The sequence below is a fragment of the Scardinius erythrophthalmus genome, assembly GCF_964197995.2.
Source record: "Scardinius erythrophthalmus genome assembly, chromosome: 6".
Classification (NCBI taxonomy): domain Eukaryota; kingdom Metazoa; phylum Chordata; class Actinopteri; order Cypriniformes; family Leuciscidae; genus Scardinius; species Scardinius erythrophthalmus.
The window spans coordinates 22713823-22729431 of NC_138226.1; the positions used below are offsets into that span (position 1 = coordinate 22713823).

The 15609-nt window shown below is 34.6% G+C and overlaps 1 protein-coding gene across 1 annotated transcript in view; it reads right to left on the reverse strand.

Moving 5' to 3' along the window:
- The window catches only part of xpo4 (exportin 4), a 40617-nt gene extending 26307 nt beyond the window's left edge, over positions 1-14310 (reverse strand). Inside the window, exons 1-6 of the mRNA XM_081368654.1 lie at positions 14159-14310; positions 9170-9275; positions 5924-6065; positions 5614-5752; positions 1828-1944; positions 1155-1308 (exon numbers count right to left, since the gene is read on the reverse strand). Coding sequence (XP_081224780.1) covers positions 1155-1308; positions 1828-1944; positions 5614-5752; positions 5924-6065; positions 9170-9275; positions 14159-14224 — 724 coding nt within the window. The 5' untranslated portion in view covers positions 14225-14310. The remainder of the gene's footprint in view (positions 1-1154; positions 1309-1827; positions 1945-5613; positions 5753-5923; positions 6066-9169; positions 9276-14158) is intronic.
- Positions 14311-15609: the final 1299 nt, after the last annotated feature.

A 15609-nucleotide genomic window follows, 5' to 3' on the forward strand; every position in this document is an offset into this window, starting at 1 on the left:
TATATATATATATATATATATATATATATATATATATATATATATATATATATATATATATATATATATATTATATATATATATATATATATATATATACACACACACAATTATTTATTCTTATACATTTAAAATGGTGCTTTAATTAGACTGTTGTGAATGCAATAAACAGACATTAAACATTATAGAACATTAGTTGACTAGTCATTCACACAACTCAGGCTAGTCAATTTTATAAATATCCACTTATAAACTCACACATTCTGTCCTCTCTGTGTCCTTAACAAATGTGCTCTTGGTATCAAAGAACTATCTCCCCCTCCAGCACCCAGTGGGCAATTAATATGACTTGAAACTATGCTAACACATCAATGCACAAACGGCCGCCCGACATTCCACCCCAGCACTCAATGAGCTGTGTGTTTAAAGGCACACTTATTGAGCACGATAAGGGCTTGGCACAGGCCTCCTTTGTAAGTGATACGTGACCCTGGTTGGCATAGACGCCAGCTCAGATCTCTTTAAAGAGACACAGAGACACAAAGTCAGCCTGAGTGGGATTAACACCTCACAGAGCTAAAACACACACAGACGCACGCGCACCATCAATCACAGCTCATGATTTAGGACTAACACTAGCACATGCTAACAGCAAAAGAAAATGACACACGAAGGCAGATGTAAAACTACGGTGAGGCAAGAAAACCAGACCTTTAAAATTGATGTGAAAATATTAAAAGAATGAAACTCTGGCAAATACTTTCTAATTCCTCTAAATTTGTGGCTTCAAGCAGGTGAACTTTTTTCATGATCGGAAAAAGTTTGTTTTCTAAAGAGCAAAAAGAACTGTGCTTGGATCCGGTTCGGTGCGCTCGATTATTTTGCGAGAACTGCTAAGAAGGTTGAGAATGATTATCACATTATAGCTTGTCTATTATTAATCCAAAAATAAGTCACAGTTAATTTTCCTTTCTTAACCCTTGTGCCTCTAAAACATTTGCAGCTTCATCCCAGGTCTAGCGTTCCCTTATGCTCCCAGGGACACAAATCTAGCCTGCATCACCTCTCTCAATTTTCCTCTAAATTAAAAGTGAAAAAGTCATGGCTACAAACATAAGCACACAAATATAAAAAAGTCACTTATGAAAGGATATGATTGGGTGGAAGAAAGTTCCAGCTGAGCACTTGATTGGCCAGTGCAAGGTAGCGTTGGAACACACAGGACATCTGAGCGTTGAGGTTCTCCCTCCGACTAAACTCCTGCAGGACCTCCATAGTGAGCATGAAGATCTGCATGAGGTCGTCCTCCTTATATTTTAAAGTATATTAAAATAGAAAATCATCATTTTAAATTGTAATAATACTTCACAATATTACTGTTATCTATATTTTTGATCAAATAAATGCAGGCTTGACGAGCATAAGCATAATATAAAAAAAAAAAAAATAGTAATTTTCCAAAATTTTGTGTGTATATGTATACTTGAAATACAAAAAATAACTAAAGATAAATAAACTACAACTAATAAATTTAAATTAATTAAAACTATATACATTTAAAAATAATGAAAACACCAAAAATACACAATATTACTAAAACTTTATAATGAAAGAAAACAGAAAATGTAAAAAAAATCCAATTCAAAATATTAACAAAAAGCTATAGTATATCAATGATACTAATATAACACTGCTTCATGCTCACTTTTTCACATTATATTTTTGCCTAGTATTACAGGTTAACATACAAATGTAACAGCTAGCCCTGGGTCAATACAACTGATATCAAAAAGACACAAGGAGAATAATTGGGACGGAAGGACAGACCTGAAAGATGCGTTTGCAGCTCCCGTGGAACTCCATACTGAGGCCGATGTTACTGGTCTTACTGGAGCTGGAGAACTCACTCAACAGAGCCGTCAGGATGGAGCAGGCCAGTGTTTGCTAGCAGAACAGATACAGACATGCACAGTGACTTTATTTCCCATCAAGCCAAAACTGGTTAAATATCTTAAGAAACATATCCTACACACTTTCAGAAACTTAAAATATTTATTTCAATCAAGACAATAAATATATTAAACAAGGACAAATGTTTTCCAATGGCTTCATTTTTGCTGTATAAAGTACAATCATGAGTCATGACTAGGCATTTGATTCACCACATATTGAATATATTACCTGAAATTGGACAAATTTAAAACATGAAACTGGAGCGCCCTCTGCAGGAAACAGTGTGTACTCTATTTTGTTTAAAACATTTTTGTTTAGGAGCACTCAAACAAATACATTTTTAGGGGCACACTGGTCATACACATACAACACATTAGGTCCTCCACATGTTCTGACCAATAAAGGTTCATAATTTTTCCCAACAACTACTTTATAGTTACTAAATATGGATTAGATTGATGATTATTGATTTTTTTTTTATTGCCATATTGATTTTTTAAAGGGGTGGTATAATGCCCTTTTCACAAGATGTAAAATAAATCTCTGATGTCCCCAGAGTGTGTATGTGAAGTTTTAGCTCAAAATATCCCACAGATATTTTTATATAGCATGTTAACATTTTCACTTTTTGAGGGTGAGCAAAAACGAACCGTTTTTGTGTCTGTCCCTTTAAATGCAAATGAGCTGCTGCCCCCAGCACAGGGAGCGGAGCTACAACAGCTTGTCCTGAAAATGTTTTATGTTCAAACCGGAGTCAGACAAAGATGGAGAGACTCAAGAAGAAGTGACAACATGTAGACAGCATTTCTGAATGGTAAGTTGATGAATTTATGTAGCTTATGTGTAGTTACCTTCTAGTCATTGATTAGCATATTCTGTCTTAATTTATAAATTGCGTTCCGGGGGCGGGTTTAATGTAAATTTTAGGGTTAGTGATGTCACTAATCCGGGAGGAAGCTCGTGTAGTCCCTACCACCCGTTTGTTGTAGTCCTTAAAGGGATAGTTCAGCCAAAAATGATATTAAACCCATGATTTACTCACCCTCAAGCCGTTCGAGATGCATGTCAATCATTTTTCAGACGAACACATTTTCAGTTATTTTAGAAAATGGCTTAGATCTTTCAGTGGTTATAATGTGAAGTTATGGGGTCCACCTCCTTCAAGTCCCATAAATGTGCATGCATCCTTCACAAAAGTAATCCATCCGGCTCCAGGGGGATAAACGAAGGCCTTCTGAGGGTAATCCGTGCGGTTTTGTCGTAAAAATATACATATTTAAAACTTTATAAATGAAAATAACTGGCTTCCGGCAACGGTCGACGCGCGTTCACGGCAGATGGATGCCGGCATATGACGTAGGACAGTAGCCGGATGGATTACTTTTGTGAAGGATGCATGCACATTTTTGGGACTTGAAGGAGTGGACCCCATAACTTGACATTATAACCACTGAAAGAACTAAGACATTTTCTAAAATAACTGAAAATGTGTTCGTCTGAAAAATGATAGACATCAGCATCTCGAACGGCTTGAGGGTGAGTAAATCATGGGTTTAATATCATTTTTGGCCGAACTATCCCTTTAAAAAGCAATTTCTTTAAAATACATTATCTCCCTTTGCTTTGAACTTTGAGCGTGCAACATTACACACTAACTAAAGTTAGAAAAGTGAAATCATGATCAACCACCCCTTTAAACAAAGTAAAAAAAAAAAATTATATATATATATATATATAGGGAACTACACTAACCTTTTCCACTGGTGGCACTTGCGCTACTAACTTTTTCAGTTACTGGCGCAAAACATGATTTGGTCGCACAAATTGTTTATAGTAAGCCGCTCTGGATAATAATGAACAATAATGAAATTGTATTGCATACAGATGTGTTTTTTATTTTACTTGCCATCTTTTAAACCACATGCCTTCTTGTTTTTGTTTTCTTTAACATTGGTTGGGATAGATTTACTGCAATAGAAAATACAGTACACAATAAAGTGCAAAATGGATTTCAACATGCTATGGTTGGCACAGATGGGCAGACTCCTGAACTCTTAAGTAGTGATGCACCGATGTGAAAATTGTGGCCGATACCGATAATAACCGATATTAATATTGCTGTTATGGCCGATACCGATATCGATATCTCTGTATAGAAAACAAATTTACTGATAATCAAATAAAGAGAAATTTTCCAAAACACTTTTTTTTTTTTTACTTTAGAAATGACTTATGTTGGGCACCTTTACCTGTGTGCAAAATATGTCACACATAGGACACACATGCATTATATTGCATTGCATTGCATATAATGTGTGCTGGTCTAAAATTAAGAAACCCCTAGAAAACAGTAAAAAAACAAAGGAAAAAAAAACAAAAAAAAAACAGGTGTACAATAAAGATAGGCTACTTAATTTATTATTCCAATATCCAAATATGATACTAAATGCCACAGGGAAAAGGGGCTTCTATTTGTGACGTGCTGTCTTTGCATTTGAACATTGCACATTTTAAACAGGACAGGCATTAGCTGCATAAATGTTAGCCAATACAAACATATTTATAGAAAACAGTTGACAATGAATAGACAGGAGTCCAATAATAGCATAACGAATCACTTATTTTAAAAATAATATCAAGTAGGCTAAGTTTGACGAATCCGACATATAACGAGGGCTGTGTTGTAAAACGTCCGTCATTTAACGAATTTTAAAAACACGGATGGATAATACAATAAGCTTTCCGACATTTTGACAGAAAAAAACCCAAGCAAGAACAAAATTTAAACTATAGCCCGTCAATTTTCATTTTACAATTATCTTCTCTCTGTGTGTGCGCGCGCGCGTCCGTATTAGTGAGAGAGAGAGAGCTCGCGAGTCGCGCAGATACAATGGTACGTTTTAATCTAAGTAACGGTCGCGGGGCTGAAGCCAACTTGATGTGTTGAATGCTCAGAGCACGTTATAAAACGTATTCTTAAAATGCACATTTCTGTTTTAATAAATGCTCATAGTAAATCATAGCACATTGCCTAAAACATAGGTACAAAAATAATCAGTGATACATTTGCGACCCATTAAAAATTTTGGTCGCAATGGCATTTTAAAAGGTCGCATATGCGACCATTTTGGTCGCAGTGTAGTTCCCTGATATATATATATATATATATATATATATATATATATATATATATATATATATATATATAAAAAAAATTTATGACAATGTATTCACTAATTTCCAAAACCTGACTAGATATTAAGTAAATGTGTATCTGTTATGAAATGTTTATGAACTTTCAAATATTAATGTACATATGAAATTCTATTAATAAAACTATTCGAATTTGTTGATCATTATTCATGTTTGTTAATGTTATTATTTCAAATTGCTATAAAGTGGTTAATAAAAAATACAAAAAATTTTAGCCTCATATATTTACAAGACCTACTAGAGTGAAAGTGGTCATAAATATAATTGATGTCATGCGATGTTTGCCAAGACCTGGCTAAGCATTCAAGTATTTTCAAGTAGAAGACCACCATTAATGTTATTAACTGAAGGAATAATTTGGATACATTTAATGAGCCTTTGCTGAATTATAGTTTGATATCGCAGTAAACTCTCACGGCTTTCATGCATGTGATACGCAAGTCTTACCACTGTAGGGTTGCCGCTGCTGATGAGCTGGCTGACCTCATGGAAGATGCTCTTACAGTTGATGGATTTGTCGAGAGAGCCTCTCTTCACTATTACCGCTACTGCTAACAGGATCTGCTCTCGAACGTACTTCTGCAGACTGCAGTGAAGCAGAAAGAGATTTACACAATTCAGTTACACTACAATACAGTTACACAATAAGCTTTTACTGAGCCAAGCTGAATATAGGCTATACCAGAGATGGGTTTCAGAAGTTATCCAGAGGTACAATCGTATGTTGTCACACTTTCATGTTCATTCACCCACTTACTTTGGTCTCTGTAAGACGTAGGTGAGGAGGAATGTTCTGAGGGACTCGATGCTGTTCTTCTCCAGAAGGATCCATTCTCTAACCACAGCCTCCATGATGGCTGTGGCTGCCTGGAACAACACATAGTCCACTTTACTAGTCTCTGAGGAGAGAAAGACAACATTCATTTATTATTATTGTTCTTTATTTATATTCATTTTTTGCTCTTACAACATTATTTTACACTCTAAGCAAAGTTTAAAATGCTTAACACGATGAAGCCTGACATATGAAATAATATCATCAAATTCTTAGAAAAATCACAGAAAGTCATAATCTTTTTTTTTTTAATAAATGGGTCATTAAACTTTTTTTTTTTTTTTTTGCACGTGATTTTTGTTGAGTATCATATTTGATACATCATGCTTTTGTGGCTCTTATAGTGTGATATGGGAAAATTACACTCATATTCTCGAGGAAGGGAAAAAAACATCTATTCGGAGGCAGTTGCTGATGTTTGTATGGCCTGAACATAAGATGAAATTCTGATAGCTTGTAAGAGAGATTGAGAGATGTACAAATAAACATTTCTTCAGTCCAGTAAATGTTCATCTTACTAAATATTACTAACATTATAAAAGTAATTTTTACATTTACTTCATACATTTTTTTTATAAAGTTTCACAACAAAATAACGTGTACAATGATCTAAAGGACGTTTTTAAAATTATACTAAAGGGCCTTTTACATGTTAAAAATGGTATGTAGTAGATTGTGTACTAGTTTTATTTGTGTAGCTTTTCAAAATCCTAATTGTTTAAAAGCAGCTTTACAGATAATTTAGTTTAAGAGAATGTACTTACAATTTATGTAATCAAAAAATCAGTTTTGTAGCTTTTAATCAATTTGTTTTAGCTTCGACAACATTCATATTCTGGCATACGTCTAAAAGTCATGCAAATTTAAAATGTAGTCTGTGTTTTTATGAGGAGACTGGCAAGTCACTGGTGACCTCTAAGATGTATGACCCAAAACAGGGTTTTTCCTGCATTGAAAATGTTTTGGCAGTCACCAAAATGAATCTTTGTCCCGCCAAAGAATTATTTGATCATTTAATGTGACGATACCGGCCCGCTGATAGCCGGCTGCTTTAAAACACTCCTGTGAGTGTTTGTGTGAGCGAAGAGCGTCAAAGGTTTCTATTTACAACATGTTTATGCAGCATTGAATTTTGTAGTCAATCACAGACATATTTGTTGAGCGCATGAATGCAATGGCCAATCAGATGCGTTTAAGTTAGAATCCGCTCAACACCACTCAAAACGCCAGTTTTTTTTTTTCAGTGCGAGTTCTGCATGATTGCGAATCCTTTCATTATAACACAACACAATGTCAACAAGAGATTTTCGCAAGAGTGCAGCTTTGTTTACCTCAAGTAATTACCTGAATTATATGTCAGCTTCAGTGATTATAATGGCAGTGATTTTCACTCGCTTTGTGTAAATAATATATATTTTTCATGCTGCTAACTACACATTGCAAAATTTCTGGAATGACTGACAACCATATTTAAATGTACGATTGACTCAGATTGACAGTGAAAACCATAGCAATGGAATACTGTTACGCCAAGTTATCTATGCATAAAGTCTTGAAGTGTAAATGCAATATAATAGACCTGCCACCTTTTCTATGTAATGTGTCGCTTTGTTAATTTTATTACTAACTTTTCAAATGTCACTCAGTGAGGTTTTACATATAAATGTACAGATTTTAAAATGTAAAATATTTTTAAGCACTTTTTTATGATTTGTCTTGACAGTGGTTATCTAATCTTATTTATTTCATGAATAGAATTCATGAATTTCATGATTTCAAGTTATTATTACAAACTGTTTCTTTGCATTTATTCTGGATTTATTGTCAGCACTGACCTCGCAGTTCACATGGGTACTTGTACTGTGTGCGCGCATATGACTGTATTCATCCGCCACCAACAACACAGTAGAGTCAGTACTAGAGGTCGACCGATAGTGGATTTTACCGATAACGATAGCTAGGTTGGGCCATACTTGCCGATAACCGATTAATCAACCGATAGTTTTCAAAATTGATACTGGATAAAAACAAATTGCACCTTGATCATTCATGTTAGTTTGATGGTTAACAAATGGTAAACAAACATGTTAGTTTGATGGTAAACTATGGTTAACAAATAAAAACCTTAATTTAAAAATGTATTAGTACATGTTAATTAACAAACAAACAATGAACAATCCTTATACAGCAGTTATTAACCATAGTTAATGTTACATATGGAATTTTATTGTAAGTGTTATCATTTCATATAAATCCAAACAGTCATGCTTAAAGATGGCCAACTTTAAATATGTACAACGACAAAGAATTGAAATGACATAAATATTACATGTATAGTCTCACACTTTTGCTTATATTTTATAAATACTTTATGATTATCTAATCAAAATAACAAAATATGTATTAAAGTGATGATGAAAAAATAACCGAAATCGAATGCTTTTCTGTTTTGTTTAGTTTCTGTCGGCTGTATGAACATATCAGTTTGCTATCTTACGTCTCTAGCTTTAAATATGCAACTTATCTGCATATTTAATGCATGAAAGTGACCAGCTGGATATAAACTAATGCAAATAGATGTTAACAATTGTGACATTAAACATTCGGGTCGGACTTAGTTTATTTTTGTCAGTGTTTTAACCTCTTGAGGTACTACTAATGTTAGCGTCCTCGCCTCGAAGGCAAACAAACAAACAAACTGTTGTGCTGTTCTTTCTCTACTAATGCAGCATTTAGTCAACAAATTAATCGCTTTATAATGATATGACAAAATACCTTTTAGCTGTCGGTGGTTTAAACGCGCATCTGAGCGCTCTCCACGCAGCTTGTGCTCTCCTCTCAGTGCAGCACGCAGCATCACGTGTCGAAATAAACAACACGAGGCATCAGTGATAGTTTGTATTACACCTCTAGAGGCCGCTCTTGTACTGCATGATGCCAGCAGAGCCTTCTCAGCTCTCTCTTACTGTGTAATGAATGACAGCGCGCGCTTCTCAGCCGCTCCAACAACGGACGCAACCAGGAAAAACTATCGGTATGTATTTTGGCCGATAACGATAGTTCCACCAATCCACTATCGGTGCCGATTAATCGGCAAAACCGATGAATCGGTCGACCTCTAGTCAGTACTAGTTGCAGTGTCTGTCAGGTCTGAGAGCCTAGACTCACCGAGGATGTGTTTGCAGACAGCAAAGGGGGATTTTGACTTCCTGAAGGACAGGAATATGTGCTCTGCATGCTGCCTCTGTTCTGTGCTGACCATGGACGGCGGTGCCTGTGAACACATTCATAGGAGGGGTTAAACGTTTGTGTGCTTGAACATGTCACACAGGTCAATATCGAATATCACACGTACACCAAAACAATGAGCTAAAGTCATTTTAGATTTTGGTCATATCCATCTCTAAGTATTTAAATAAATTATGATTTGTTATTACAATTTATCTTTATTTCTATTATTATAGTCACTTCTGCTCACCAAGACTGCATTTACTTGATCAAAAATACAGTAAAAACAGCAATACTGTGACATTGAAAAAATACTCCAGTCTTCAGTGTCACATGATCCTCAGAAATAATTCTAATATGATATTTTACATTTCTTACTATCAATGTTCCAAACAGTTACGCTGCTTAATTTTATTTTTTTCAAAAGAACAGCAATTATTTGAAATAGAAATCTTTTGTAACATCTTAAATGTCTTTACTGTCATTTTTGATCAATTTAATGCATCTTTGCTAAATAAAGTATTAAATAATAAAAGAAAAAAAATCTATATTGTCTATATTGTATTTATTTAGTTTTTCAATAGTTTTTTAGTGTCATTTAGTCTCAACCAAATGAGAAATACTACACCAGGCTAAATGACAAGCATTTCATAATCATAACAGGTCACTGACAAAATGTTAAAAGAGCCTCCAACGGTGATGACAAAAATAAGCTTTTCTATTCCCAGTGATGACCATTGAAGCAACACACAATACACATATGAACACACCCAGTCTGGCCTGTGAACGCATCACACACTTGAGTCATAGCATTAAACATCACATTCCATTCCTAATTACAGCACAGCAGTCATCCACCTCATAGTAACCAGAGACTAGAGAGAAGAGGGCATAATTTCACACACACACACACACACACACACACACACACACACACACACACACACACACACACACACACACGTCACCAGGCACATAAAACGAACACAAGCAGCAGAACAGAAACATTTTCCACAGATCAACCCTTCGCAGCATGAGAGCCACAGGACATGATGTCAGACTGCACAACAACTGCAGACCTCTATTCTTGAGTACCACCAGGAGGCATTGGAAAAATCTGCCACTTCTCTAACACAAATATAAAATCCCATCTGCCAGTTGAAGCCTATTAGCCTAGGCTACAAGAACAACAGTGATTACACCCAATCAACTCTTGTGAATCCTACAAACTTCTGCTTCATTAGCTCCACGGTTTCAGTCTGGTCTGATGCCATGGAAACATCAACATTAACAAGAATATAGTCCAGTGGTCCGCAACAGGTGTTCTACAGCTGTACTGCAGGTTCCACTTGCGATCGTTTGATCACAAACAAATTTGTGTGGAAAAAATTGTAATGTAGAAATTCAAAGCATATTTGTATATATATATATATATATATATATATATAAATATATATAAGAATATTTTATAAAATATTCTTAATATTAGCCTTAATTTGTATTTTCAGTTATTTAAATTTTTTGCGATTTTGTCATGCTTTTTTAAAAAAAAAAATGTTTTTTTTTTTAATATTACTTATTTAAGTTTTAGTTATTTCCAGTTAGGAATTTTTAATGCTTCAACTTAAACTTATTTCAGTTATATTTGTATTTTAGAACAAAACTGTTTTTAATTGTTTAATTATTTTAATAATTAAAAGTGTGTATTATGCTCTTGTTATTACAGGTCAGGATAAAATGTAATACTAAATACTAAAAAAAAAAAAGTAAAAAAATATACGCCAAGGCCTTGGCCTGAAAAACACTGAAACCCCTGATTTAGTCTAAATCAATCATGAAAAGCTTTAATGTCATGATCTACTGTTCTTCTGAAGCGGCTCAACATGGCAGACATAGCAGGTCCTGTGCCTATATTTGTGCTCTATTTAAATGTTTCTGGTCACCAGCCTATCTGCCTACTGTGTGTATTGATTGCTTAGCTCTTGATGATGGCATCAGCAGCATCAGAACCAGGCTGAATCCATGCATTGACATATATTAATTGATATTTGATATTATTGACATAATATTAACTGTAGGTAAATGCCCAGTTGTACAAAATATTAAGGCTATAACAAGCTAATCTACTTGCTTTTTCAGTATGACATTCACTTTTAACCAAGCTGACGCACAAGTCACAGTCAGATGCGGTGACGATGGGTCAATGGGTGTTTGTTTAAAATAAAATTATCTTCTGCATTTAATTTAGGGTTTTAACACATTCAACTTCATACAGATACTGAGAGAACTTCTTTAAAGGTGGTTTGACCCCTAGTAGACAAAAAACAACAGCACAGTCATTCCTAAAAGCACTGACAGGCATATGTGTGGCTCATTCTAAAGCCTCTTATTTAATGTCATCAACACAATGTCATTTAATCACACAGTGATGTTCAGTATGATCACGAAGAGCGACTGATGGTACCCTTAAAGAAAACAAGCAGCAAAAGGATCCGGAATATGGATATGTCAAGAATATGGAGAATTATTCAACACAGCGGGACATTTGTTCTTTGGACAGGCTTATATGAACATATGACATGTCAGCAATTGCTAAATTCAAAATGATCATAGCATTAGCATAGCATAGCATAGCATGTTTATATGAATGTTTTTTACCCATACATGCCTAAAAATGTGTTCTAGCCATCTTGACGGTCTCAATTATAAATTCTCACACACATTAGCAGGATAATTGAAATGAATTCATCAATGTATTGATTTAATACTGTGATGAAAGTGTAGTGATACTACACTTTAAAGATACACCTACTATCTAGCACCCTTTAGTGATTATTAATATGCATAAGCATGACTGCAGTGATATCAGTGAGTCTGACTGATGATCAGGGCTCTATAACAACAAATTAATACCTGATCTCCAATTTTAATGAATGACATTTCAGCCATCTAAAAAATAACCATGACAAAATCTAGAGTCTCCTGACTTCATAACCACTAATATACTCAAGTTCAATGGTGGAGTGGTCAGGCTTTTGGCAAGATGAATGGAGAGAATTATCAAGAGATTAAAAAACTATGAATAATTAAGATACATTGTCAGGATCACTCCTTCTACAAAGGTCTGTAAATTAATTGCAGCCTTAAGATTAAACCTGATGGCAGCCAAAATATGTTTAAAGTATTTTAGTAATTTTATGAAAAATAAGGAAAAAGGAAGGCAGTAAACCAAAAAAAGTGAAAGACAACAAGCTGGCTGCTCAATCCAAATCTAAAAAAAAAAATTATAATAAAAAAAAAAAACAGGTGATCCTTCCAGTTACAATAAATAATTATACATATTTAAGCACAATACAGTTCAAAAGTTTGTGGTCAGTACCATTTAAAAAAAAAAAAAATATTTGTAAACAAAAATGATGCATTAAATTGATCAAACGTGACAGTAAAGTTTCTATTTCACATAAAACTTTGTTCATCAATGAATTATGAAAATATGCATCACGTTTTCCACGAAAATATTAAACAGAAACCGTTTTAAACAGTGATGATAATATGAAATGAGCATCAAATCAGTATATCATAATGAGACACTGGAGTAATGATGCTGAAAATTCTGCTTTGATCACAGGAATAAATTACATTTTACAATAAATATACATAGAAAACAACAGTTATTTATTACCGCTTTTACTGTATTTTTGATCAAATAAAAAAAAATCTTGCCAACCTTGCCAAAAAGGTTTTGAACACTAGTTTAAATACATTATAGACCTCAGAGGATTTACATTGATACTAAAACAGTATGAAAACTATTTTCAAGAAGACAGCAGTTTGAGATGATTGCCATAAGTTGCCATCCCTACTCGTTCAACAGAAGTGAAAGCTGTTCCTGGTGTTATTACCAAAATTCACCCACAGCCTTGTCAATTTATAATGCACTCGCTTTATAATAATTGCATTTATTCACACATTTAATGAAGCAAGATTATAGTGTAAAGTAAACAGCTAATTTAATATAAACGATTTTATGCCATACAAGATCTCTACTCTATAAATACCGATATCAGCTATTAAAAACTAATAACAGAAGTCTGCAATACCACTAAAATGTTTTATATATGAAATTAAAATCAAAGCTTCACAGAGTATTACAGCCAAACTATTTCACCAACTTAAAACCCTGCATTGAAAATCAAAAACGAATTTTCAGTCTTAATTCATAAGTACTTATGAATGAGACTGCCATGAGATTTTAACAATGCAGTAACACAACCACACACACTTCTCAACGCTCGTGTTATTCTGTCTGTATGATGCTAGTCGGGTAACCACCAGGTTGAGAGACACTGCTAGTGAACTGCACACAGGCCATCATCTAACTACACATGTCCTGCTCTCAACTTCCAGCAGTGGAACTAATCAACTCTCTTAACGGCCAAAAATGAAGGATATGGCGTTACTATGATATCAATAATAAGCTAAAAGTTCCTCTGGTCCCCTGAAGCTTTGCTAAACATGTGCTTGAGCAAACATGCGGCTGAATCAACAGCGTGTGAAACTACAGCAGCTGATGGAGAAACTCCAGCAGACACACTTCAACTCATCCAGCGCGCTTTTACAAGGCTGGAGGATCAAACTAGGCCTCTGAGACACATCACCTGAGCTCACAGCGATCATTATATACACTGACTGTGTCACCAGAGTGGTGCTATTATGATGAAGAAGAAGAAGATGGTGATGATGAAGGTGATGGTGGCTGCGCTGGGCTTCTGCGGGATGGAGTGAGTCGAGCACTGCGCCACGCACCGCTCCGCGTTTATCGAGACTTTCCCCGCTAACTGACGACCAGCAAGAGCCCCTCAGAGTGAACCCCCACACAGAGCTAACAGCACACTGACAGAGACGTGAAAACAGCGGCGAAATGCTCACCATTAAAACTTTGGCAGCGCTTTCCAGCTGTGAAATCACTTCTGGTGCACCGACCGCCGCCATCATGGTCGTTCTTCAGTGACGCGCCATGCACTGCATTGTGGGATTAAGCAGCACTTCGGGCCAGTGAGTTTACGGGCACTTTTTGGCAGACAGCTCTGATGCCCCCTTACAGGTTATGTAATACATGATATGGCACTCACTGGATGTTATACCTTTTGCTCATTCTGTTGTAACTAAGGTATTATTTGTCTTATTTTTTTATTAATTCACGATTTTCTTGTTTTTCATTTTATGGAATTTGCATTTGATCTGTATACACTTGAACTTTTGGAAAGCACTATCAATTTCACTATTAATAGAATACTTCACTATCAATAGACTTTTTTGTTGATCTTAATAGGCCATGTATATGTATAAAACTGATTTAATATATTTATTCCCTAAAAAAAAATCCCAATTAAGTGTGCAGGTGTATCTCTTCTAGAAGAGATTTTAAAAAGTTCAGTTTTATTACTGGTCTGAACTGTAACTGGTGGAAATCTCTCTCTCTCTCTCTCTCTCTCTCTCTCTCTCTCTCTCTCTCTCTCTCTCTCTATATATATATATATATATATACACACACACACATATATGAATCATCATCACCTCATAGTGTATATACACTACATTTATATCATCGCCACACTATATATATATATATATATATATAGATATATTCTGTGTGTGTGTGTGTGTGTATATATATATATGTATATAAATATATATATATACACACAAACACACAGAATATATATATATATATTGTATATATACTGTATATACACACACACACGCAGACATACATATATATATGCACACACGCGTGCGCAGAATACATATATATATTATATATATATAATGTGTGGCGATGATATAAATGTAGTGTATATACACTATGAGGTGATGATGATTCATGCATTTGTACTTTTATTTAATGTAGCAATAACTTAAAATATACAATTTATGAAAAGGGGATTTTAAGTATATATAATGTATAATATATAGGCCTACATAACGTGTGTGTGTATATATGTACACACACACACACACACACACACTATGAGGCAATAATTCATGCATCTGTACTTTAACAATATCTTGCAAATATACAATTTATGAAAAGGAGATTTTTCATACTAATCACAAATGTGACCACAGATATATTCAGATTTTTGTAATTATTGCTCTCTCTCTCTCTACCTCGCTCTCAAATAAATCATGTTACCTTAATAATAGATCATTTAAATGTATGCACCAAGTTGTATTTGTATGATGACAGGTTTTTGAGATGAGCAAACTGGAATTAAGGTGCTCTGGCCATGTGGCTGTTTACATTATAGCCATGTCAAAATGTTCAAGTCTGCACTTGATATAGACTGCGTAAAATACACCTCTTCAACTTTGAAGTA